This window comes from Diabrotica undecimpunctata, chromosome 9 (genome assembly GCF_040954645.1).
Source record: "Diabrotica undecimpunctata isolate CICGRU chromosome 9, icDiaUnde3, whole genome shotgun sequence".
Classification (NCBI taxonomy): domain Eukaryota; kingdom Metazoa; phylum Arthropoda; class Insecta; order Coleoptera; family Chrysomelidae; genus Diabrotica; species Diabrotica undecimpunctata.
In genome coordinates, this window is record NC_092811.1 from 130,882,742 (window position 1) to 130,910,683 (window position 27,942).

Genomic DNA, 27,942 nt, shown 5'->3' on the forward strand with positions numbered 1-27,942 from the left:
TTCGTTGCGGACGTTCTAGTAGCATCTTGCATAAGACAAGGTTGTGATCGGTCCCCAGGTTAGCAGATGTTAGGGCTCTGACATCAAGTACTTGTGACGGTGTTATCACTCGATTTGTGATTATAAAATCTATCATTGTTCGCTGGCCTCGATTATTGTTAAAAGTGTTTATGTTGGTCTTTATATGAGGAAAGTATGGGTTCTTGATTCTCATTTCATTTCTAGCGCAAAAGTCTATTAGCGCTTCGCCGTTTTCATTAATTATTTCTTGTTGTACTTTTGTTTTATACCTGGTATGACATCGTTTCCGATCCGTGCATTAAGATCCCCTAATACGATAATTTTGTGTTTAGCATTTATGTTATCTATGAGCTCTTTTTTCACTTAATATACTGATACAAAGATGCTTGGACGTCAATCAAGATATATACGCATGTTTTATTAACTAATAATAAAGCATTCGATAAAGTACGACATGAACAATTAATGAACGTCCTGAAATCAAAGAAGATTGACTACAACGACCTCAGGATCATATCAAATTTATACTATGTATAAACAGTGATGATATTGTACTAATAGCTGATAGGATAGATGAGGCCAAAGAACTTTTAAATCAGCTCTACCTTTCCTCACTAGAAGGGGGATTGAAAATAAATATATCTAAAACCCAGATGATGACAAATCTTGTAGTCAGCGAAGATATATGCGTAGGAACAAGATCCATAGACCAGGTAATGGCCTATAAATACCTAGGTCATGAGATTCGCATAGGAAAAGATAACCAAACCGTTGAGCTTCTCCGTCGTATAAGACTGACTTGGGCAGCCTTCGGCAAGCTGAACCATATTTTCAAATCGTCTGATATACCAATATGCCTTAAAAGAAAAACGTTTAATCAGTGTGTTTTGCCAGTGTTAACTTACGGTGCCGAAACGTTGACCATGACAAGGAGAACAGTAAAGATCCGTGTGTGTCAAAGGGCGATGGAGCGTGCTATGTTGGGCGTTTCACTACGAGACAAGATCCCAAATCGCCAGCTACGACAAAGAACAGGAGTGGCTGATGCAGTAGAGAGAGTAGCAACACTAAAATGGAACTGGGCAGGTCACGTGGCTCGAATGACAGACAATAGATGGACAAAGCGGATACTGGAATGGAGACCAAGAGATGATGCCTACCGAAGTAGAGGTCGTCCACCAACACGTTGGACTGACGATCTAAAACGTTGTCATAGGAATTGGATGCAAGAGGCACAAGATCGAAATAGATGGAAAATTATGAGGGAGATCTATGTCCAGCAGTGGATAAGCGAAGATTGAATGATGATGATGATAAACAGTGATCAAAAGTACGTGTTAACGAACAGCTGTCAGTAGGAATTGAAATTGGACGTGGAGTGAGACAGGGATGCGTATTGTCGCCAATTATTTTTAATGCCTAATCCGAAGTGATCCCCAAAAAAGCTCTTGAGGGTAAAACAGCTGGAATAAAGGTAAATGGAGTTCCTATTAATAACATTAGATATGTGGCCGACACTGTGATCTTAGCCGAAAATATTGAAGATCTTCAGAGACTGGTGACCAGAATAGCGGAGTATGGAAAAGAGTACGGTCTAACAATGAACGTCAAGAAGACGAAATTTATGAAAATATCGAAAACTCAAAGAAATAACCAGAATCTTCTACTAAACTGAACCAACGTCGAACAAGTGGACAAATATGCACATCTGGGAACAATGATTAACTCCACAAATGATTACATTCAAGAGATCAAAATCAGAATAGAAAAGGCTAGAGCAAATTTCAACAAAATGAGAAGTGTGCTATGTACAAGGGATTTAAAATTGGAACTAAGAGTTAGGTTGGCGAGGTACTATGTTTTTTCGACTTTGTTTTATGGAATGAAATCTTGGACCATGAATGCGACATCAATGAAAAAACTGGAATCATTCGACCCGTGGGTACATAGAAGAATTCTGAAAATATCGTGGACAGAACACGTCACAAACAAAGAGGTTCTAAGAAGGATAAATAAAGAAATAGAAATTTTAAATACAATTAAAACAAGAAAATTGGAATATCTCGGACATATTACACGTGGAGAGAAATACACCTTGCTCTAACTGATTATGCAGGGATAGATCCAAGGAAAGAGAAGCATAGGGAGGCGTAGAATGTCATGAGCAGAGCATGAGCGTTCAGAGCAGCCGTCTCAAAAGTCCGAATAGCTATGATGATTGCCGACCTCTGCCGCGGAGATGGGACTGCCATACAACAAATAAAACATTCCACTGTGGTTTCCATTACTGAATCTGAGACGGTTCATGCGAAAAAGTTAATAAGGAACCGTTTTTAAAATAGCTTTGTATTTATTTCGTATAATGTGGTAATTTATACATCATGAATTCTGAAATATACCATACATCTTTACTTCATCAGAATAAATATGTATATACGTTTCGCATATATATTAATATCGACTGAAAAAAATCAATTCTAAACAATGCAATCAATTGTAACGCATTTGATCTAATCACTTCATTAATTCATTTAAAATATTAAATTGCTGGCCTTCGCTTGATTGATTGTAGGGAGCTTTAATTTATTTGTTTAAGAAACAATAAAAGTCAAGCTGGCATATTCTTAAGACAGAAGAGTAGTTAGTAAATCAATGCAAAGTACCTGTCGTAAAATTCAATTACCCTTGTTATATCGATGTGAGAGTGACGTATCGTGGTTTGAAGGTGAGAATACATTGTATAAGTAATATAATTTACCGTTACGTCTATGTTTATGTATTAAATACTAAAACAATAAGGGAAATCTCTCTTCGAGGTAAGGGAGGTTTGAAGTGGAGAATAATAGCTTTTTTAAAAGTTAAAAGCACTCAGGAATTTGGCAAATATAGTTAAATAACCACGATGTTCTTAAAAATATAAACTAAAATTGCAGGAAGTCAAGAACATATAAAGGGTGTTTCAAAAAAAGTAACTAAAAAACTGAAAAATAATTGGGGTTTGCTTAGTAAAAAATTTTTGTAACGCCATCCGTTTTCAAGATACAGGGCGTTGAAAAACAAAATTTTACGCATTTCTTACGATTTTTGCCGAAACTACTGGCAACATTGTAATGAAATTTTATAAGAATATGTTTTGGAAGCTGATACATCCCATGAATTTGTTTTTATATCTGATTCTCATAGAGGACTCTAGTTACACGGATCGTACTAAGTATTAGTCAATATAACTTTTTAAGAGTATAATTATTAATCAAAATTTCAAGTAAACTTAAACATCATTCAATTTTACACGAAAAAGGTACTCTTGGTAAAACTCGAAGCTGTGTACCGTTTTCGGAATATTTTGATTTGAAAATTATGAAGTAATAATTGATGCTGGTATAAAATAGTTAGTAATTAAACAAAACTCACAAGAAGAAAATTAAATTAATGACTAAGAACATAAAATAAAATTCAATTACAGTAAGTGTTCAAAATGCCTTCCGTTTTCGCGAATACACAAGTCTATTCTTTTTTCTAAAGATTCCATTAACCTTCTAAACGGTAGGGGATCAGCTATGATGTCATTAAATTGACTTTGAATTCTTTCTTCCAATTCTTGGCGTGAATTTACCTCTGTAGCATAGACTTTTTCCTTAATATACGACCAAACTGCGTAGTCCAAAGGGTTAAAATCGCATGACCGAGGAAGCCAATGAATCGGAGCTTCTGCACCTCTATCAATTCATCGATTCGGAAAATGATTACTCAACCAATTACGACACCTTCTATCAAAGTGTGGTGGAGCTCCATCGTGCATAAAAAATAAAGATCTTCGCTTGTTTAGCGTTAAATCTTCTAATATCTCGAATAAGGAATTGTTTAAAAAATCAAGATACATATCACCATTTAAATTTCCAGGTAGAATATGATAACCTATTAATTTGTTACCTAAAGTTGCTGCCCAAACATTAACTTTAAATGAGTATTGGTAATGTGATACCCTTTTGACTCGTGGATTCTCATCACACCAGTAGTGTGCATTATGGGAGTTAAACATACCTTGTCGCGTAAAAGTGGCCTCGTCCGTAAAAAGAATGCATTTTAAAAAATTTGGATTGTGGGCTGTCCTTTGTTGCAATGTTGCAAAATCCACTCTAACCGGTAGATCATCTGGCAAGAGCTCTTGGACTTGTCTGTAATGATAAGGATGTAATTGCTGTTCTTTCAGTATCCGCCAAGTACTTGAAGGAGAAGTATTTGTTTGTCTTGCTATATTCCTTACGCTAACTGTTGGATCTTGATCAAGTAAATTTAAAATATTATTTTCTTTATTAATTTTTCTTGTTGTTCTTGGTCTACCAGAATTTATTTTATTTGGTCTCACATTCTCAGTTTCTCGACAACGTCGTTCAATGGCTCTAAATGTTTTTTTACTTGGTAAGTTTCTTCTAGGAAACTTTCCTGCATAACGTGTCACAGCTGCACGAGAACATCCTAAACGTTCTCCTAAGGTTAATAACATGTCAGTGTATTCAACATTTGAGTACATTTTGATTTGATTTTACGAATAACAAGGTTTCAAAACTCTAATTATTGTTGATTTATCGTCATAACAATCAATAAATGTCAGATTTCCATGGCACACTTGGAGAAAATAGAGGTATACCTATTAGAACTTTATCATTACTACCAGCATCAATTATTACTTCATAATTTTCAAATCAAAATATTTCGAGTTTTACCAAGAGTGTAAATATTTCGTGTAAAATTGAATGATGTTTAAGTTTACTTGAAATTTTGATTAATAATTATACTCTTAAAAAAGTTATATTGACTAATAGTTAGTACGATCCGTATAACTAGCGCTCTTTATGAGAATCAGATATAAAAACAAATTTATGGGATGTATCAGCTTCCAAAGCAAATTCGTATAAAACTTCATTACAATGTTGCCAGTAGTTTCGGCAAAATCGTAAAAAATGCGTAAAATTTTTTTTTCTTCAACGCCCTGTATCTTGAAAACGGATGGCGTTACAAAAATTTTTTACTAAGTAAACCCCAATTATTTTTCAGTTTTTTACCTGCCCTAGAAATGGGGTTACCTTTTTTTTGAAACACCCTGTATATGAAGTTTTATATACAGTGAACGGCTAAATTATAGAATATTATCATTATTTCGAGAACCGTCGAGTTTTGAGAGAAATCCCGAAACAGGTCGATTTTTGTTATAAAATACCCATCTTATAACGTACATGGAGTAGGGATGACGTCACCGGTGTGGGTGTAGTGACGTAATCGTTAATTTTTTTAAATAGAAATCGGTATAATGCGACACCTCATTTAAACGAGAATTTAATTCTCTATTTAACGACATTACATTTTTAACTAAAATATTTTTTAAGGGTACAAAAACAATTTTTTTTAAAATTTAAATTCAACTAAATTACAACTAAGTATTTAATTAATAATGTACTTTAAAGTAACCAAATTATGCATAATAATTATTTTAAATTAAATGTTCGAAATACCATCCATCGGTTTCTTGACAATATGCGAATCTACGGACACATTTATCAAATACATTGTAGATGACTTCTGGAGTAATTAGACTCATTTCATGCCTAATTCTATCGTTCAAGTCCTGTAAGTTTTGGGGTCTATTGACATAAACTTTTGATTTTATGTAACCCTACAGGAAAAAGTCTAGAAGTGTTAGATCTGGCGACCTTGCTGGCTACTCTATAAAACCTTGTCTTCCGATCCACCTCCTGGGAAAGCAACGATTTAAAAATTTACGTACTTCACGTGCGTAATACAAAGGGCTCCATCTTGTTGAAACCAGATATTTTCACTAAGTAAATTTGGATTATTGGTATTTGGATACATGTTAGCAAGGACAGGTATAAGTTGATTTCTTAAAAAAGTTAAATAACGTTCTTCTGTTAGATTTTCTTCAAAGAAAAAAGGGTCAATGATTCTGTCATTAACGATCCCTGCCCATACATTTACTTTATGAGGATATTGCGTGTGTGAGTCAGTCATCCAATGTCGGTTTTCTTGACTCCAATATCTGCAATTTTATGTATAAAAAATATGGCTTCATCGAAAAAAAGGATTTGATTGATGAAATGTGGATTGCGGATACATAAATCCTGCATAATTTCAGAAAATTGAAGCTGGCGATCGGGATCGTCGTCGTTTAATCCAGATGTAATTGAATTTTGTAGGGATGGTATTTTTCTTTTTTTTAAATACGTAATACCGATCGTTGGGAAACTCCAGCATATTCACCCATGTGTGTTGAACTACTGTGAGGATTGTCATGTATATTTAATAAAATATCAAGTTTCACATTGTCTTCAATTTTGGGACTACCAGCGTTTGGAATATGTTTAACGTGCCCAGTTTCTCCAAATTTTCGGACTATTTTACTTACTGTTGATTGGCTGATGGGTCTGTCTGGATATTTTGCGTTGAATAAATTGCATACCTCGTTCTGTGTTCATTTTTATCTCCGCATCCGCTAAGAATTATTATTTCTATGCTTTGTGTTTCATTTAGGTGAGCCATAATTTAGTATTCAAAAGTAAAAATTACAATTGACAACTGATGACAATTCACAAAATCAAAACATTTACGTCAATAAATATTACAGTAACTATGCCACTATCACTTGCTTGATTTAACATTTGACAAAAAGTTTTAGTGTTTATGAGATAACTTTTTGTGTCCATTATTATTTTTACTTCTTTTTGCTTTTTTAAGTATTTACTTCAGAAAGTCATGACAGGAACAGTTGGATGGCCTTTCGAACATTTAATTTAAAATAATTGTTATGTATAATTTGATTATTTTAAAGTACATTATGAATTAAATCATTAGTTGTAATTTAGTTGAATTTAAATTAAAAAAAATTGTTTTTGTACCCTTAAAAAAATATTTTAGTTAAAAATGTAATGTCGTTAAATAGAGAATTAAATTCTCCTTCAAATGAGATGTTGCATTATACAAATTTCTATTTAAAAAAATTAACGGTTATGTGACTACACCCACACCGGTGACGTCATCCCTACTCCATGTACGTTATAAGATGGGTATTTTATAACAAAAATCGACCTGTTTCGGGATTTCCCTCAAAACTTGACAGTTGTCGAAATAATGATAATATTTCATAATTTAGCCGTTCACGGTATACCATTAAATACTATATTTACAACAAAGCTAGAACAATCACTTTCACTGTATTTTATCTAAATGCTCAGTGTATTTGTAATAAATTCTCCTCATATGCGCCAGAATTCCGCCGAATTCGCCCATAATTGCCGAAATGCTTAGACGTTGGAAAAGAGTTTTTAAAATTATTCAGGATACCAATCAATATATGTCGCGACAAATAGATTTTCTTTTTATTTAAAACAGTTATTTCACATCAACCGCGCAGGGTTATTAGTGGGATGACAAACACTGTCAATGAAGTGGAGCAGTTGTTGCAAATTGATGAGTTTGAAAATTTGGGTGTGACAGCCGTATGACCAATTCTTAAATGGTTTATAATTACTCGATCTCGTCTACTTGTGGGGTTATTCAAAGAGTTGTTCACCTTTGGGCATATTGGGTTTAATTTGGTTGCTGAATTTTCCCAGTAATTTTGCCAAATGTTATTGCAATCAACTTTAATCAAATGTTTCATGTCACTATAAGGATATTTTGTAGTTTTTGCAGTATCTGCTAAATTGATACGGCTTGTAGTTGCTAGTTGATATGCTTTTTTGTTATTAGAAAAAGATGTCGCATCCACCAAAAGGTTATTAGCGACGGAACAAAATATAAATAACAAAGTTAAACACCTACAGATTATACAAAATGTTTATGGATCTAAGATAATTCACTATATTGTCACAGGAACAGTTTTGACCTAAAGCCTGTGGTAGAGCGAGTGGATCTTGTAGCGCTGTCTTTCTTGGTCATATTTACTACAAATTGTTAAAAAGTGTTCGACTGTTAATCGTTACACTGATTACATATAGGTGGATTTTTTTTGTGAAAAGGTAGGAGTGCGTTAATCTGGTATGTCCTAGACGTAAACGCGCAACCGCAATTTGTTCTCGTCTATTGCGCGACGATGGAAACCACTGAGACACATTATTTTTGATTTTATTTAAATTGGAATTAGTTTGAGACCACTCATTTCGCCACAAACACAACACTTTTTAAAATAAGCTTTTAAGTCACTGGAAACACACTTGTCTATCGGCTCCGACAAATCACTTAAAATTGCCTCTCGTGCAATCCTGTCAGCTTCTTCATTTCCTGTTATTCCGACGTGTGAGGGAACCTCACATCTGAGAGTTAGATGATACTGAACGATTGTCTACAGAAGAGTCACTATCTAAGTCAGAAATCTCTTTCCCTAAGTGGTTGTGTAGTTTCTTTTAAAGTTTTGGTAACTTGCTTTTTGTCGATCTATCATTTGCATATTGATAGCTGCTTTGTAAAAGATGGAGTAAACCAGCCATATCAGTTGTAAATTCTTTTACGACGCTAATAGTGTCGGGGGAGCCTTGGACATTATCAATCAGTAAGGACAATTGGTGGAAATTTAAAACGAATGGTGGGGTATGATTATCAATGAAATTTTCAAGAGTTTCCCGTGTAGATTGGACTTTAGATAAGCGTGGTTTTTTTGGTTTAGAGAGTTTGGGTTTTGCAAACAGATTTTCTGATGAAATTGCTGAATCTGAAGGAGGCGTGTCGATCTCACCAATACTGCGTTTTATGGAAGAACTTGAGTTTTCGCAATTGCTATTAGAGTTTTCACTTAGATGATGTGGCTTTATTACATTTGGAAGTACTTCAGCAAACTCATTGGTAGTGACAGAAGTCGAGCTTGTAGTTTTATTTGTAAGATTGGTTGAAATGGTTGTTTCAAAAAATTGTGGTGATGTATCAGTTTTATTAGAATTTTCTGCAGTTGTATCTAATGGAAAAGGAGCTGATAGATTGGAAAATATTGCTTCCGAAGTTTGTGAAAAAACGGTATTGCCGCTGAAGGAGGTTGATTAAAAGTGTTGCTATGAGTAGGAGTATTAGTAGTTTCTTTGTCGTGGAGATTTGTAAGTGTAGGTGATATGCTCGGATTTGATAATGGATAACTTGATGACTGCTGGGTGTTTGGTACCTTGTGTAGTATACTTGTTCAAGCTGTTTGATTTGGTACTTCATTGTTTGACTCAATATGAGTTGATTCCGTTACTGAACTGATTTTGCATTGGGATGATATGTGTCCTGCATTTTTGCAAATAAAGCAGGTGAGTGTACCTTGTGACAAAAATATGCGGTAAGGTGTTTGGTCGAAATTTATTAGAATAGAATCTGGAATTGGTGATGTTATAGGGCTTATATAAACTTGCCTCCCAAAGCTCAATATGTGACTATATTCGGGAAGAGTCGAGCTAATTTTCAGAAATGTTATTGGGGAAATAAGCTTTAAACCGATATTCTGTAATTCTTCAACTAATACTTGATGAGGAATTGACGGGCAGACTCCAGACAAGACTAGCCTTTCTGCTGGAGAGACAAGTCTTCGTGCTGTTACAACTTCGCCGAGTACTTCTATAGAGCAATGTTGTGTCATGAAGTTATCTACTACGGTTTTGTTTGCCAAATACATGCAGATTCTATTATGAGATAATCTAGATAAAAAAATAATATTTTTTGGGTTGATGATTAAACCCAAAGGAATGAGATAATCCTGCAGTTTAACATTATCGATACAATTAAATACAATTGCTTGGTTCTTACTCGGAAAAGAATGTGAAGCGGCTGAAGCATAACTGTTTGTGATATTCGAACGTTGATTTACTGGACTGGTTAGATCGGCAGGTGTGTTTACATTGTGTGAAGTCATTTTAAGCTGCGGTGGCGAAGGCCTTACTCCGACTCTGGTAAATGAAAAACCAATCGCATGCTACTATAAGCTACTTATAGCAGCTAACCTCACAAAATGATTGTACGGTAGTGTATATTTATTATTTGACGTTTTCTTTTCACAATAATAAAATAATAATTACGTATAGATGACTTACGTAGTAGTATCTAGTAGATAAACACTTTAATTTTAAAAAACTATTTAATAAAACCACTTGTTTTTATTAAAAACTAGGAGTACGATATCAGTACAACTTAACCGTACCTTGCCAGGGCCGGTCCGATATGATTTTTCATTTCCCAAGATTCCATAGTGCGAGGGTACCCAAATGAAACCGGTGTATTTTCCCATGGAATGAAGTAGTTCTAATTCATTTTTTACTGCTTGTATATTGGGATTTGTTGTATAAATTTGCTTTAATTTTAATAACGCATTAAGTGAATCTTCAATGATGACGCACTTCATCGTGTTACTCGAAAAAAGTTAAGGCTTTTAATATAGCTGTGGTCTCGCCTGTGAGTATACTACAATTTGTAGGTAAGTGTATGCTGTAGGAGTTTTCTTCATCAGAGTAGTAAGCAGCAGCATATCCATCTGGAGTTTTAGAGGCGTCGGTAAAGATTTGTAAGTATTTGGGGTAATGGGATATGATTTCTGCAAAAAGATGTTTAATTATCGAGAAGTTTACATTTGATTTGGGGTACTTTCTTAGTGTTGGGTCAATGTTCAGTAGGCGGGTTATCCATGGAGGAGAGAGAGATGTCAGGGTGGAAAATTTGAGAGAAAAGAGGATGTTGTGTTTGAATTGAAATTTTGGCAATGTAGTTTAGTGATAATTGTTGTCGCCTTATGTTTAGAGGTGGCTCTTTAGCTTGAACTTGTAAACTACTAGTGGTACTAGTTCTAAATGCACCAAGTACCAATCTCATAGCTGTAGATTTGATACTGTTAAGCTTTTTTAAGGTAGTTTTGCTTGCGGCGTTATAAACAAATGAAACCGTAATCTAGTTTACTCCTAATGAATGATTTATATAACTTTATTAATATTTTAGTATCTGCTCCCCAATCTTTATTAGACATAATTTTAAGTATATTTAACCTAGATTGATAGGGATGTTGTAATTTGTTGATTAGCAAGTTCCAATTTAAGGTTCTGGTAAAAGTTAAACCTAGAAAATGAACTTCTTCTGATTGTTTTAATGATAAATTATTTAAAGTTGAATACCGAGATCTGTTGTTATTAAAAATTATGTATTGTGTTTATTCTGTAGAGAAGTAAACCCAGATTTTAACGTCCAACTTTCAAGCTGAGTTGAAAAATTTTGTAAAATTTTAGTTGCCGATTCTGTATTGTTTGATTTAGAATAAACCACAGTGTCGTCTGCATAAATACTGTCTTTAATAGGTGCTCTAATTTCATGAATAACACTATTGATAGCAATTAAGAATAATGTTGGACTTATTATGGAACCTTGAGAGATTCCATTATCTAATGTTCTTGTTGAGCTTTTATGGCCATTTATCCTAATTTATATTGATTAAATATTTAAAAAATTGTTTACAAATGCTAGTATGTTACCTTGACTTCTGTTATGGCTTAGATTTTTCAAAATGCAGTGTCTCGAAGTTCTCTCAAAAGCTTGGATTATATCAAAAAATATTGCAATCACTTTTTGGTTGTTTGCAAAAGATTTATTCATTGAGGTTTGTAAAGTAGCATGGTTATCTGATGTCGATCTGCCTCTTCGAAAGCCACTTTGATATGAAGAAAGGAGATTATTATTTTCCAAGCGCCATATAAGGCGAAGGTTTAAAATTTGTTCCAAGATTTTACGCATACTACAGGTAAGCGAGATGGGGCGGTAAGTAGTGGGCTTATCTTTAGGTTTATTTGGTTTGATGATGGGAATTATTACTGCCTGGGACCAAAGGTTAGGAACTTTATGTTTTAGAAAACAAATATTAAATAAATCTAGTACAACTAGTTTAGCTTTAAATGGTAAGTTTTTTTATAAATAGTGGTGGTATGTCATCTGGTCCAGCCGAGGTGTTTTTTAAATCAGAAATAGCAAATTCTAATTCTTGAAGAGTAATGCGATGTTTAAAAGATTAATGATATCGTTTACGGTGATAAGAGAGGATTCTATGGTTTTCTTGTGCGTTAACATTTCTTGAGGTATATTATTATTGCTAGAATTTTGTTGATAAACATCAGCAAATGTTTCTGCAATAGCTTTATACAAGTAATTAGTGTTTGACCAAGAGTTAAGGTGTTTATTTGTCTAAAAGAGTTGGAACCTCTGAGTTTACGAATTTTAGACCAAATGACATGAATTTATAGAAGAGACATAATTTTCCTATGTATTTCTTTTGCCTTTTTATGAGATATTTCGTTCTTGCTCTAAGTTTTTTAAAATTGAGTCAATTTTCTTCTGTAACGTATGGTTCTAAAGTTTTGGGAAACATTTCAAAAACATATAACTCTGACCACAATAATCTTATATTTTTATTAAATTATTCAACAATTTAACTTAACTATCCTTATTATAAATCAAAATTCAAATGACAGACAAGGGACCATTATTTTCGATTTGCCTAATAATTCCCCTGACACGTTGCATCATCCTTTGGACGACCTCGGCGTCAATTTCTCTAATTTTTGTATATATGCGGCGTCTTAACTGTTCCTGATTTTGTGCTTCCCATCCGTTATTATAGACTTTCCGACTTAATATTGCCAGAACTTTTCAATTGGACGAGCCTGAGGTAGGTTGGGGGGATTGTCTGCTTTCGGTACAAAGGTAATGTTGTTAGTTTCGTACCAGTCCCTTGTGATCCTCGCGTAATGACATGAAGCAAGATCTGACCAAAAGACTATTTGATCATTTGCATGATGTGTGTTCACAAACTGAAGCAATTTAGAGAGACATCTTTGAATATAAATATTTGCGTTTAAGGCTTCGCCTCGAACAACACCAATGTACACTCAAACAAAACTTTAGGACCATACGTTATTATGCTTTTTAAGTTTATTAAATGCGTTATAGATAGAGCTAGTGAGATTTCGCTGGTCCACCAAGGCCCTGGTTGTCTATTACAAAGTTTAGTTTTACCGATATTAGTTAAGACTGCTTCTGTTATGATAATATTTAAGGACCTAATGTCAGAGTTTATGTCAGTGATTAATTGGAAATTTTCAATTTTCTTTTGGATGTCGATCTGATAGGAATTCCAGTTGGCATTCTTTATTTTCCAAAATTAATAAATTGGGAATTTGGGAGATTGATATTTATTAAATGTTACATGAATGGGGAAATGATCACTGTCATGTAGTGATTCTAAAGCATCCCATAAGAGATAAGTTGATAATGATTGACAACAAATAGATGTGGTGAGGGTGTTAGTATATTTTATCAAAGAAACGTATAGTCAGACTGAACTCACTGAATATACATAATCGAAAATGCTGTAAGCTACTTGTGTTTAAAAAATTGAAGTCCGACTGATATTAACCGACACACTTTTCTAGAAATTTTGAAATATAAATACAAAAAGATCAAATTATTTTTCGGAAACAATCTCAGAAAAATCTTTGCAATATTGTATAAATTGAGGTTTATTTCCAAAAAATATAATATTAATTGTTTGGTTTGATCTATATCACTAATTTTGTAATATTTTAAAACTAAACACAGTGATTTTGCGTAAACTTGTTAGTTTTACTGTAGTGTTTATCAGATAAAAATAAAAACGGGTGTGGCAGTCCAGTGGGACTGCCGGTAGAAGTTATACTTCTATACACGCGTTCGCCGATAAAAATTTATATAGGAGTCAATCTGTACAATCATTACATATGTAATGCTATAGGTAAGAGAGAGCAGAAAGAGAAAAAGAATTAGTTATATAGGTATATGGTGCATCGTTTGCAGTATATAAACATTTGACCTGTAAAAGGAGTATAGTAAATGAAGGATTGTATCAATATTTTAATGAAAATATATATTTTTATTTTTATATACGTATAAAAGGAGTTGAATGCAAAAAAAATTTACACATACTCTGCAGTAAAATTTATTGTTTATTTTGTTATTAATATAAAAATTACAATACAATAAATACACTGCAACATAATTCAATATAATAATACAATATAAATTAAAATGTAATATTCATAAGTATTTAAAACTGCCAATATACATAACTTACTTTACGAAGATAAAAATAAAAAACCAACAACTCGGATTATGTTGTAAATTTTCATTTTATTTTAAAATTGATGTTTTTTGCGTATATTACATATATTTAATAAGATTAACGTGAGGTTTTTATATATTTCAAAAATAAAAAAGGAAATTCATAATTGGGATTCGAACTCACAACCACCAGCGTATGAACCAAACACGTAAAGGATTTGCCAATTAGACATGACACTAACGGATTTCAAAATTGACAGTTCTCGGTAAAACAGTGATTATTTTTGAAATACAAAAGCCTAAAATAATTATAAACGTTTAATTTTAAATAATACAAAACACATCACATAAATAATAATATTAATACATATTATATTATATATAATATTATACATATATACAATATTATATATAATATATATAATATTAAATACAAAAGGAACATTTTTATTCTCGAGAGAGAAAGAGAGAGAAAATATATCTTCTGTCTCTCTCTCACTCATTATCTTACATATGTAATGGTTTCACAGATTCACTCTTATGCAAATTTCCAAAGCCGACCGTGCGTATAGAAGTATAACTTCAATAATAACTTCATATAATAATATAACTTCAATATCATCCTAAGATAGTCTCAAAGTGTCAATGGAAAGTGTTTTATAAAAAAAATATTTTATTTAATAACCGCGCAAGCCTCTCTGAATATTCAAACTCCGTATTTAAATACAGAAGCATCGTTTACAAGAAAAACTTGATATGTTCTCTAAAATTTATGGTTTCGAATAGAATACAAAAAATTCCTCATCTGTAATTCAATTATGGGAAAGTTCATTGTTGATCTTATTTATACTATTTTTATAACAGACTGCAATAATAAAACATTCAAATTAACTTTTAGTGTAAGATGCAGTAGTAGAATATTAAGTAGCTTTCGCGAACGATTTGACATAGATATTCTTTATGTCTGTTAAACAAACAAATGCTGTAAGGTTGTTTATGTTATTTCGGTGTAGAACGGTTAAAGTAAAAAGGTATTTAAATTTAAATAAAAAGGTGAGGGCACGATTACTTAATTTACACATATCTGCGGTAGAAAAGCAGACAAACTGATCATACTTGATGATTTTAATATAAATTTTAAGATTGAATCTGACCCTTCTGTTGATATTCAAAATCTATTAACATCTTTTGGTCTAAAAGTAACTATAAACGATTATACTAAAATCACATCCCAGTCCAGTAGTTGCATCGACAACATTATAACAAATTTTTCTGAAAATATCTACAGAGTGAGTGTATTTGAACCTTGTTTTTCTGACAATTTTTATTTATTGAGTCTGAGCATAAAGTTGTTGATATTAATCAAGCATTTTAACGGTTTATTACTTCTTCTGGTTTACAGAAGCTTAAACATGCGCTAGCTAGTAAAATATGGTCTTTTTCTATGATATTAATAAAGATCCTGATTTTTTGACTGTCTTTCTTACTGAAACTTATAAAAATTTAATATTAAAGCATTTTCCACTAAAAAAAGTATGACAAACTGCTATAAAAACACCCGTGCAATGGTTTAATAATGAATTAAGGTCTTACAAATCTAATCTTTCTCTTATTAAACACATTGCAGATGCCACTAAGGATCCCGATTTGTTCAAAGTATATAAACAACAAAAATGTGAATATAATCGGCAATTACAAATTGCTAAAAAGTCAGCTTACTGTAATTTTATTACTAATTCCAATAATAAACCTAGATACTGCTGGAAAATAGTAAATTTCGAAAGAAACAACACAAGATCCAGTTCGGTACAACCTGAGCTACCTACAGACGAAATAAATACTTTTTTTACTACAATTGCAGAGAATATAGAAACATCTCTTTCCACCATTAATGTCAATTTCCCCTTCAAATATAGAAATTATCATTTTCCGAGCAAGTCCTTTTATTTCGTCTCGTTGTGGAAGAAGAGATCTCTCAAATAATAAAGTCTCTAAGTAATTCTAATTGTAGGGACGTCTACGTAGTTAAATAAATACTCTACTCTACTGCGGTTTCCTCTGATAACAAGTTCATACTTCTCAAATTCAAAGTATAATCTGATCTGATAAAGGAGAGATACTATACCCTCTCCTTTATTAGCTAATGTTAAATCTTCTTTGGATATTTAATTCCATCTACGATAATTCTATGGCACGTCTTCGTAAGAAGATTGATTACTTAAGTTATAATCGAGGTACTCGTGAGTTCAATAAAATTTCATTTAATCCCAAGTGGATTAAAAATCTTTTTGATGTTGAGGTTCCTCACAACATTCTTAAGTTGCTGTCTCTCGGTCCTAAATTTAGCCTTCAACCTCCACTGAGATATTATTCTATTAGTAGAACCTTAGCTGATATGAGAGAATATTTTGCTTCTGTTAACGAAAAATTATCCAAGAAGCCATAGAAGTTGAAAAAAGGCCAAACTGTCTCAATAAAAGAGATGACGGCATCCGGTTACCTTCGATATGGAGACTTCTCATAAAGAAACTATCGTCGGCTTCACCCTCCAATCTAAATCCTGCCGTCAGATATGTTCGAGCCAATCCCCACGCCAACCACCACCAAACCCTGTTACCATCAACGGTATAAATGAATCGTCCTGTTCATTGTAGCATATACAATATATTTAATAAATACATATTATCTATATAAATTTCAATGGGAAGCAGTAAAAAAATCTGTAATTTTTTTTCTGGACGCCAGTCTCGACGTGCTGATCAAACTCTTTGTTTCTTATACACCTCAGCATCATGATCTCCTGGCTGCTATTGAGGTTGTCTTCTGCCCAACTGATGGCCGTATTCAGGGCTTAAACAGCTTTAGCAGCAGAAGTTTTTGAAGCAGGCGGTTCATCATCGACATCCTTCTCTTCCGTTTCTTCATTTTGAATGACCCTTACAATTTCTTCATTCGTGAGCATTTCTTGGGTATCAATTTCTTTGGCACAGCCACCTGATGCCCATTCTCGAACTTCAGATTCAATAATTATTATCGTGTTGTCTTGAGCCAGCTGAACAATAAGTTGGTTAAAAATGATATCTTTTTCGTTGGATGAAGAGTCTCTTGTCTCCCTCGATACCAAACCCTTTTTTGCCCTCGATACCAAACGGGAAGATCAACAGATTTGAATGTACGAGGCTTGTTAGCCATCCCCACAACAAGCAAACGTAGTTTGTGAGTCCCTGAAGCATTTGCACAAGGCATAAAGGTGATTCTTTCTTTCATAATTTTTCGACCAGGAGCGTTCTTTTCTTGAGATGACACCAATGTGTGGCCTGGTATCATGCGCCAAAATAACTCACTTTCATCTGCATTGTAAATTTGCTCAGGTGTAAATTTTTTTTAATCACAAGTTCTTCAAATGCAGTTCGGAAGGGTATGACGTCATCGGCATTACTCGAAAGTTTCTCAACAGTAATTTTGAGATGTCTAACTCCATGACGTCGTTTGAAGTTGTCCAACCAACCCTTACATTCGCTGAAAGCTTGGTGGTTTGGTGACATGTTACGATGAAAATGACAGGGTTTTTCACATTAAATTTCACCACTCACCGGAACATGCTTTCTCCGAGTTGTAGGAACCACATGAACAACGAACTTTCTACCCTTGGATATTTGGGGGGTTTGATGGTTTTTCTCTTCCCTGGAGCACTTTCCGTTTCGCTGACGAACTTTTCGACCTTTCTGTGTTCTTTTTAGTGTCTGTAATGGTAGATTTACCAATATCGACTGTTTTGAAATGAAACTGTAGCTAGTTCCTTGCTGTTATAAGGTCTATTGGTCGGTCTTTTGTTCGATAGTCAAAGTCACATGTTTACATGGAGCCACCGTGATACGAAAGCACTAACAGATTTAAATAATATAAATAACATGCCGATTCAATCGTGGGGAAAGCAGGGGGAAGTCGTTCGGACGATCTTGTCGCGGATCCAAGGGGGGGTCACGGGGAAATAAAATTAAATATTAATCAAATAATCCTAAAAAAAATAATTTAAAACCCATCAATGCTATAAGCAGGAAGTCAAGAGTTGAAATGATTCAAACTCATTTATTCTAGGGGTAAGTGTAGAATTATGCGGAAGCTTTTTTACATTGCTCTAAAAAAAATCAACAATTCTGAATACAGTAATACCTCGACTAACGCTACCCCGACTTCCGCGAATTCAGATTTTCAAACTTTGTCAATTCGTCATTTGAGTGCCAGAGAATTATCGATGAGATAAAATTACCGCCCACACATTATTGCTCATTCAATGCACATGACATGACTTTTCACACGAAATCAGCATATTTTAATTTTTTTATTTAGGTATTTCTTATCTTCAGTTTTGTCTACGAATTGATTGTTTTTAATTTGAATATGTCTCAAAGATGTCAGAGCAGCCGTCTCAAAAGTCCGAATAGCTATGATGATTGCCGACCTCCGCCGCGGAGATGGCACTTGAAGAAGAAAAATTTAATATGTATAATAATTTTTGAGACTGTGTGCTACATTTTATAATTGATTTATAATAAATATCAAAGTGAATATTGTTGTTGCATTAGCTCTGTCTGATACGTTAGTGAATACAAATAAAGCAATTGAGGGCTGCTGAGGTATTTGTGAAACTCCTTGGGTTGAAAGGCATGAAGGTCATCTTCAGTTCCAGGGCGAATCAATCATCAAAATATACAACGCTCTTGAAACAATTTCTACGAGAAAGGACAGTAAAATGTCAGTTGATCCATTTTCATTAATGCAAACTATTGGGAGCCCAGAATTTCTCATTTTGTTCTGAAAATGGTTCCCTTACATGAAGCACAAATCATATCAATCGTAAAGGTGCAAAAATCTAAATCCTATATCAAAATCATCCTTAAGACCCATGACCCACTCCGAAAAAAATTTCTAGATCCGCCACTGCTTAAACTGTTGATTAAACTAAGAGTCTGCTTGTAGACAGACAGAAGTTTGATTTATCTTAAACACTAAAAGATATTATCTGTTGTAAAATTAAAAACAAATTAACCTGCCTTCGATTTTTAATTTTTTTTTACCGAAATGAAGATATTGACGGTTGTTTGAATTGGTACTATGTATAATGTGTATTATGGAACTAATAACACTACATACAGGAATAACTTATTTTCAGTTAAATAATGACCTTATTTATAAAAAATGTGCAATTTTTTTAACGTATGATATGACATACCTACTTCTCAAGAATGCCGAGAGTACTGCTCATATGATTTATTTGATAGAAAGCATCCACTGATTGATTTCTCTGTTAAATACTTGATTGCCGGCTTTAATCATCTTAACTATATTATTCATATATGGACAGCCACATTATTATCAATAAATGAAAAATTCCCAAACGCCTTTTAAAAAATTAATGTCCGACCTACTATTTAATAATAATTTCACCTTTGACTTCGTATTTCTTCTTAAGAAATCTCGTGAATAAATTTAAATAGTTACACAAGAAGGCGCTAAAACTGAGGAGCAGATTTTTAAAGGGAATAAAGATAATTTGATGTTATATATTTCTGTCTACATTTTATTTCGCTAATATTGCACATACGATTCATTTGATTGATTCCATTCTTCTCTGTTCTTTGTAATATTCATCCGTCATGGACTATACAAAATATCGGTCATAGGTTTATTTTACTGATTGTATTAAATTGAATCAAATATTGAGGATGAAGAGGTAAAGGAAACATTAAGGAAATTAAAAAATAGAAAATCACCAGGAGAGGACAGAATACCGAAAGAACTCCTAAAGTACGGAGGACCAGATGTGACCAAACAACTATTAAAACTAATCCAAAAAATAATAGAACAAAACAGAATTCCTTAAGAATGGAGTTAAAGCATCCTAATACCTCTATTCAATAAGGGAGACAAATTGGACGCGGAAAATTACAGAGGAATTAATTTATTAAACACAACACTAAAATTAACAACCAAAATGGTAACAAATAAACTGAATGAATTTATAACTCTAGCAGAAGAATAACAAGGTTTTTGCTCGAGAATATCATGCACCGACGCTATATTTATAATAAGGCAAGTGCAAGAGAAATCAGTAGAATACAACAAACCGGCATATCTATCTTTCGTAGACTTTAAGAAGGTATTGGACCGGGCCAAATTAAAAGGCGTTATAAACTTATTGTATGCAAGAGAGATCCCTCTAGAAATAATCAAAACGATCAAAAATATCTACCAAAACTACACAATAAAAGTAAAAGTAGAAGAAGAGCTAAATGACCATATTGAAGCTAGCAATGGGATAAGGCACGGATATTTCCTAAGTTTTCTTATATTCAGCCTGAAAAAAGTAAGAACAAAATAATGATACCAAATAGAAAAAAAAAACAACTTAAAATAATCTGCTATGTAGACGACGCAATACTACTCTCGCAAAGTAAAGATGATTTACAACGTATGCTGCACCAATTCAGTATAACCTCCAGAAAAATTAACATGTTAATTTCCCCAAAAAAGACAAAATGCATGGTTATAACAGCAAATTTACTAAGATGTAAATTGAAGTTGGAAGGTTAGACAATAGAACAAGTCAGGAGTTTAAATATCTAGGCATCACATTATCTAGCTATGAAAAGCTCCAAAAAGAAGTGAAAGATCAAGTAAATAGAGCAAACGGAGATGCAGGTTGCCTAAATGAAACAATATGGAGAAATAAAAATATCGGGAAAATGATTAAAAATACTGGTTAATAGAAATTGGTAAACATCTTTATAACAATACCGCCAGCATTTTTTTTGCGCCAGCAGATTCCAAGACTTTTATACCTGCAATTTGTAGCCGTATTTGGGACAATGTAAGTAATTTTCCATTGGAAGTGGTAAATAGATTAAGTGAGCCTTTAAGAGGAACAAAATGGAACATTACTACAGACAATTGGTTTTCAAGCATATCAATAATCCAAACCTTGCTTCGTGATTACAAACTTACATTTCTAGGAACGTGTCGCAAGAATAAGAAGGAATTATTCCATGAATTTTCTAAACCCATAAGCAGACCTTTTCGATCCAGTATGTCTGCTTTTTATGATGATATTACTTTAGTGTCCTATATACCAAAAAGAAATAAAAACATACTCCTCCTGTCTAGTTTACATCATGACGATACAATTGATGAGGATTCATGCTAAATGTAGCTGGTATAAAGTCCATGGTCCTTTTCTATTTTAATAATAACGAGATTAGTTTACCACGAAGACAATTTTTGCACAATTTAGAATTCACTCTAGCTTAGATTCAACTGCAGCTTAACGTTCGTGCTTGTCAAGCCAATGTACCACGTATAATGTCAGAGAGAATAAAAGAAATCACTAAATCACACAAATTGTAGAGGCAGATGTGACTTTTACGACGGAATAAAAAACAGACCTACCAGTCGCAAATACAAACAATGTGGAAAAGTTATGTGTGGTGAACACACTGTCTATACTTGCCCAGATTGTTTTGAGGATAATTTTTTTGATTAAATTTAAAATATATATTTGTATTTTCTTAACAAACATTAAAACGTTTATATTCTAATAAGTTGTTTTGATTTTTAATATATTTTTTTTTCAGAATGTATTCCCGATATTACATATTTCGAAATTTTATAATACTCAAGAATAAATGCTCAAGCTGTATTTTATCATTTTCAAGTAGTTGATTAACGTCTACTTAAATCATTTCCGAAGATAGTAGAATCAATTTAAGCCAAAAGGTTTGGCTTAAATTGATTTCAAAGCACGGCTTTGGAATCAAAACCCGAAACATCCCATAGAGGAAATGATAAAATTGGAACTTCAGAAAGCCCAAGAAAAGGTCAGAACATTAATCTTCTTGTAGATACCTTGCCACATTAGTATCGAAAGCAATGAATTAGCAGATGTAAATGCTCGCGATGCTATCGCCAATGATCAATCACAGGTCGAAAATCTGAGTGTAGCAAGTGATTTAAAAGCCTTTTTTAAAAATAAAGTGTTACGTGCGTAGAATCGGGAATGGCTTAGAAACTAAAAAGATTAAAAGTAGCATTACTCCGTGCCAACTGCCAGCAACAAGCAGAAGATCCCAATTAATCCTAACAAGTCTCAGACTGAGCCAGAGTAGATATACACACGTACACCTATTCTCAAACAGCGAAGCTCTCCAAAGTGTTCAATTTGTGATGTAGACAATATAAACCATTTCCTAATTGACTGGCGTACTGTTAATCGCATTTAAATGTACTGTAATCGTTGAGTCGCTAATATCCTTCGGGAGGATGCGGCTTTTTATTGTAAATAAAAAAAATTCGTTAAATTTTAATTAAACTTCTCGATATAAATGAAATAAACAACTTACCAATTTAAGTCCTATATTAAGCCTCATCCTGGCACAAAAAGTTCTACAACTAGATCACAGTAAGTACTATTCCGCTCTTCATCCACCACACATTATCACCACCTAAGTTTTTCTAACAGCGACCATAGCACACCTCGATTAAAAATGCGAGCACACGAAAAAAAAAATTGTTCTAATGCAACGTTTAGTCTAGGAGGACATGGTTTAAAATTCTTCCGCGAGCGAGTCGAAGAAAGAACCTACTTTAGGCGTCAGGGGGCTCCGGGTCGTACCCACGGACGTTTGAAAGTGACAGGTGACTGGGTTATCGTATGGTAATTATCTTCCTTTATACTCCAGGCGACAGTGCTATTACTAAACGCTTTTATCGGCGTTTAATTCATTTAAATTTATTAACAAAGTGCGTACTACTTCATGTTAATGTGTTCTCATTAATTTTTTAATGTATTTTAAGAAAAGCAAACAAAAAGAATTAAAATGAAAAACTAGTCAAAAAATAATAAAAAAAATTTAATATTTAAAACTAAGCCTTTCAAAAAAATTGTAAATATTTTTTTAATGATCCTTTTAGTCCAGTCGTCAGAGAGTTAACCCCTAAAAATCATACGAACAAGCTGAATTTTGCCAAGAATATCAATTTTGGGACCCCAGAAAAGATACAAAAAAGTTTACCACTTTTACCCCTGGGCTCTCCCCTCTTAGGGAGAGAATCTAAAACCCATAGTAGTGGAATAAAAACGCAAAAAAATCGATTTACTAAGAATCTGTAAGTCGCAGAAAAAAATGTTTCAAATAAAAAATGTAGCTGAGATAATTTTAAATAAAAATGTTTAGTAGTCTTTTTTTATGTAGAACTAGCGGACCCGACAGACTTCGTTCTGTCAAATAGATTTGGAATGTGGCAGTTTATTTCTTTAATTCTCCTGAACAGAACCGTCACCATGATGATAAGGCGCTGTGTGAGGGTCAGCTCGGGTGACCTAAGTATCTTTGCTTCCACGAACTTTGTTAACCCTTTTGGACACAGTAAAAACGACTGGGATGTCTGCCAGAGGGCTACAAACTAAGAGGGGAAATAAAGGTTCAAACCTGATTGAAAAATAATCTAAAGGGATAGTGGGAACCTAAAGGTGACAAATATTTATAAAGTGGGTGCTTTAATGACAAAACATAGAGATAATTAATTATATATTATTATTTTTATTAACATAGGGTTAATAATCGATGTAATAAAGAATAATGAAATAAAACGTATATAAGTATTTCCAGTAATCGGTTTATTGTAAATCAAGTGAATCATAATTATAAACAAAAATCTGTTTTATTTTTATTGTAGTGCTTTATGATATACAATGTTTTTTGTTTGATTACCTGGTGAATATACAAACAAATCTGATAGTTTCCCAACACGGGAACAGGCAACATACAATTGACCATGTGAGAAACAAGGGTTTTCTAGATTAATACCACAAACACCTAATGATTGACCCTGGGACTTATTTGTGGTCATAGGTCATAGCAAAAGCAAGACGCACTGGAAACTGTAGTCGTTTAAATTCAAATGGTACATCAGTCGGAATCATTGGGATGCATGGTATCAAAACGTCTTCTCCTTTATACTTTTCTTTCAGTATAGTTGCTTCTATCACGTTGTTCAATAATTTTTTTTATTGCTAACCGTTTGCCATTGCAAAGACGCGCTTGGTTGATATTTCTCAACATTAAACTACCGATCCAACCTTTAATTGAAGATTGTGAGGTGGCAATCCTGGTAAATCCAGCGAATTTAAAAATTCAAGCGGATAGTTGACGACATCATCTTAGTTAGTAGCCGAATCAACTGATTTATATATCCTCAATTCGCCTGTAATTTGTTCTTAAATTTTGAAATTTAATTCATTTACATCTATGTTTTTTGCATTCAATATAGCCCGTTTGCTTAACCAATCATGGTTTCTGTAATTTTGAGCAACATCTGGAAACACCTTTTGAATAAGTTCATCTTTTGATTGAGTTAACTGACAAAAACTTTGAGGAAAGTTAATGCAACCAGTCAAGGTGTCTATAGGAAATTTGCCAGTACCAATGTTAATGAGTTGTTTAGAGAATATGTCTCAAGATTGGTCATTTTGCAACTCGACCCGCATATTCTTGCTTAAGTGTAATACCTTAACATGTTTTCACAAATTGGAGGACTTTAAACATGGATTGAGTTCATCAGCTGGCGTTGATCGTGGAATCACTGGCAATATTTGACGAAAATCTCCTGCTAATAAAATCATTGCACCACCAAATGGGTTATGATTGCTCCATAGATCATGTAAGGTTCTACCTAAAGCCTCCAAAGATTTTTTATGTGACATCGTGCATTCATCCCAAACAATCAATTCACATTGCTGCAAAACCTTTGCCATTGCAGAGTTGCTCGAAGTGTTGCAGGTTGGAGTTTCGTTGCTTTGCATGTTTAATGGCAATTTTAGTGCTGAATGGGCTGTTCGACCACCTTCAAGTAAAGTTGCTGCGCTTCCCGATGAAGCGAGTTCAAGTGCAATTTTATTTTGTGAGCGAATTGTTGCTAATATCAATGAAATCAAAAAGTTTTTCCTGTACCACCAGGTGCATATAAGAACCTCCTGTTTTATCATTTGTTACTTTCATAAGTGTATCAAATACACTTCTGTTATTCATTCAATAGTGGAAATTTGTTTGAATTATTTCTTTCAAAGTGTTGAGATCATACAGTTTTTCTCGGTGCAACTCTTAGTTAAAAGCATCATGCATTTGACGGTTGGGCGCGGTCAGGCCTAATTGAAATAATAGTTTGTTTGACATCATCAATCACATGCCCTCAATTGAAATCAATGCTTCATTGTAAATTTCTTCGCTTATTTGCATATTTGGATTTCCCCTTCTAATCCGTATTTGATACAAAATATCATCACACAATATTATCTTTGTACTTGATCCACAAATCATTTGGGTTTGACGGGAAGCATGTAGATATGATTATAGAAAACAATGTTCGTATTTGACGACCTTGTGATGATATTACTGCATCCTTGAGAGTTTAATCCCAATGAGCGTCATTTTCTAGCAGTTGCAAACGTTGGTAGGCTTCTCTGTATGATCCACACAAATTACCATCAACAGTTCGTAAATGTTGGAATGATGTTGGGCCACGTACATTGACTAATAGCAGTCGTAAATAAAAACATTCATCATTGCTTGGATATACTGAATAAAATCGACCAATCGCATCGGTAGAATATGTATCTGGGTATCCAGGAACTGGTTTTCCTTGTTTCCGTCGTATAAATCTCCTTGAGGATTGATTCCAAGTATATTATTTTGGCATTTTAGAATATAACAATGTTTAAGCAAAAGCATCGTTTTGGTATATCTCAAAAAATTGGTTAATGTAGTAGATATTGGCTGAGCAGCTCTTTGTACTGCGTTTTGTGCTGTAAGATATACTCTTTATCCATTTTCTAAATACACAGCTAAATGAACAACAGTAGGGTGTCTTTCATGAATAGGAAAAGAAAATATTCTCCAAACTGCTTCAATACTAATAACATAGCGACCCATTTGATATTGGGTAACTTCATCATTGGCATTCTCTGCATTCATACCAATCACAGCCATCTCACCCCCTTTGGTTACATATTTGCAAATGTATTTAATAGATTTCACTGAATGGCAAGATTCAACGTTGATGTGCGCTTTGAAGGACTTTGATAAAATGGGTGAATATGGAACAATCCAGCGATTATCTATTTCAATGTCTTGAATTTCAAGATAAACTTGAATTACATTAGATTATCGATTTGAATATAAACTTAATTGAAAAGCAATAAAATTCAAATTGACTCTACATTTAGTTAGAAAATATTTGTATAGGAAAAATAAAAGGACTGTTTTAGGGTTTTCCCGGAAATTATTCGAATATTTCTCGCCGTAAAAACCATCCCTTGACCTTGACCATCTCCTGCGTTGTTGAGTTATGCGCTTACCAACACATTTTGCGATTCATTTTTATATTATAGATGAACTGTTCTCTTAGAAACAACGCTTGAAGCGACCGTCGATTTTAAATGTCAGTTACGCGCGCGAAATCAATTTTTTAAATAAAATTTTGTATCAACTCGACGGTAAAAACTCGATATCTTTTGATCAGAGTGTTCTATCGACAAAAATCAAGATGCGTTTAATGGTAAAGTGCAGCTTTCGAAAGCAGTTTATGTATTTTGCCGAGAATAAACTCAGTTTTTATAAAGGTGTTAAAGAAGTTAACGTAAATTGATCACTTTCATTGACCATTCGTAGTACTTAAACTTTTCAATATTTAAAACGTATGATATGAAATTTCAATTTTAAGTTATGGCAACAAATACGAGGAATTTGAAATATGAATAAAAAACGCAGAATTTAATGTTTTACATTACAAACGATCGCACGTCACGGGAAATACCTCCAAGAAGACAGTTTTGAGTGTAGGTTATAGCAGAAGTTTGGTTCTTTTGAAAAATGTACTAGTTTCATTAAAAAAAAAGTTTTAAACGTTTTACATCGTTTGTTATGTGAAAGTTTAAATCCAGCGTTTTTAAGCATATTTTAAATGCCTCACATGTGTTGCCAAAACTCAAAACTAAGACTTTATGCTATAAGTTTAGAAGGTTTTCATGAATTATTTGACAAAAGAATAAAACAGACTATCTAGAGAACTTTGATTAGACCCGTAGTAACCTATGGTTGTGAAACCTGGTTAATGACGAAAAAAGCCCAACTCAGGACAGTCGAGAGAAAGATATTGAGAAAAGGAAAAAGACAGTTAAGATTTTATTTCACGTATAGTGCGTCTGTATATCCGCTTATACGTATTTCATCCTAAAAGGGATCATCAGAACGGCTTATCACAGGCGCTCTGAACGTGAAAATGAATCTTTCCTGTCTTGAGAAGCAACTCTAATATGGTTTCGTATGGACACAAATAGCGACATCTGATAATAAATCCGTAAACTAATTTTTCGAAACCAAATTCAGATTTATGCTTTAATCTGTGCCTTGTAAGAATTGCAAGGCAAAACCGACGTTGATAAAGATGTTATTAGAGACATGGGGAATCTAAAATTGCATTCCACAACATATCTCCTCAACTAAGCAAAAATCCTTAGCGAATTGGTTTCTAGTACTCATAAAGAGTATACCGGAATAAAAGCAAAAAGACAGTTAAGATTTGATTTCACGTATAGTGCGTCTGTAGATCCGCTTATACGTATTTGACCCTAAAAGGGATCATCAAAACGGCTATTTCACGTTCAGAGGGCCGGAAACTTTTTTAGGGTGAAATACGTATACGTCTTTATACGTATTTCGTACGATATACGATATTTGTGTATAAATTCATACTTGTAATTACATT

General features: G+C 33.4%; 1 protein-coding gene across 1 annotated transcript in view; it reads right to left on the minus strand.

Moving 5' to 3' along the window:
• LOC140451469 (protein spaetzle 5-like) overlaps positions 1 to 22,807 on the minus strand; it is a 44,337-nt gene extending 21,530 nt beyond the window's left edge. Inside the window, exon 1 of the mRNA XM_072545291.1 lies at positions 22,521 to 22,807. Coding sequence (XP_072401392.1) covers positions 22,521 to 22,547 — 27 coding nt within the window. The 5' untranslated portion in view covers positions 22,548 to 22,807. The remainder of the gene's footprint in view (positions 1 to 22,520) is intronic.
• Between the last annotated feature and the right edge of the window lie 5,135 nt (positions 22,808 to 27,942).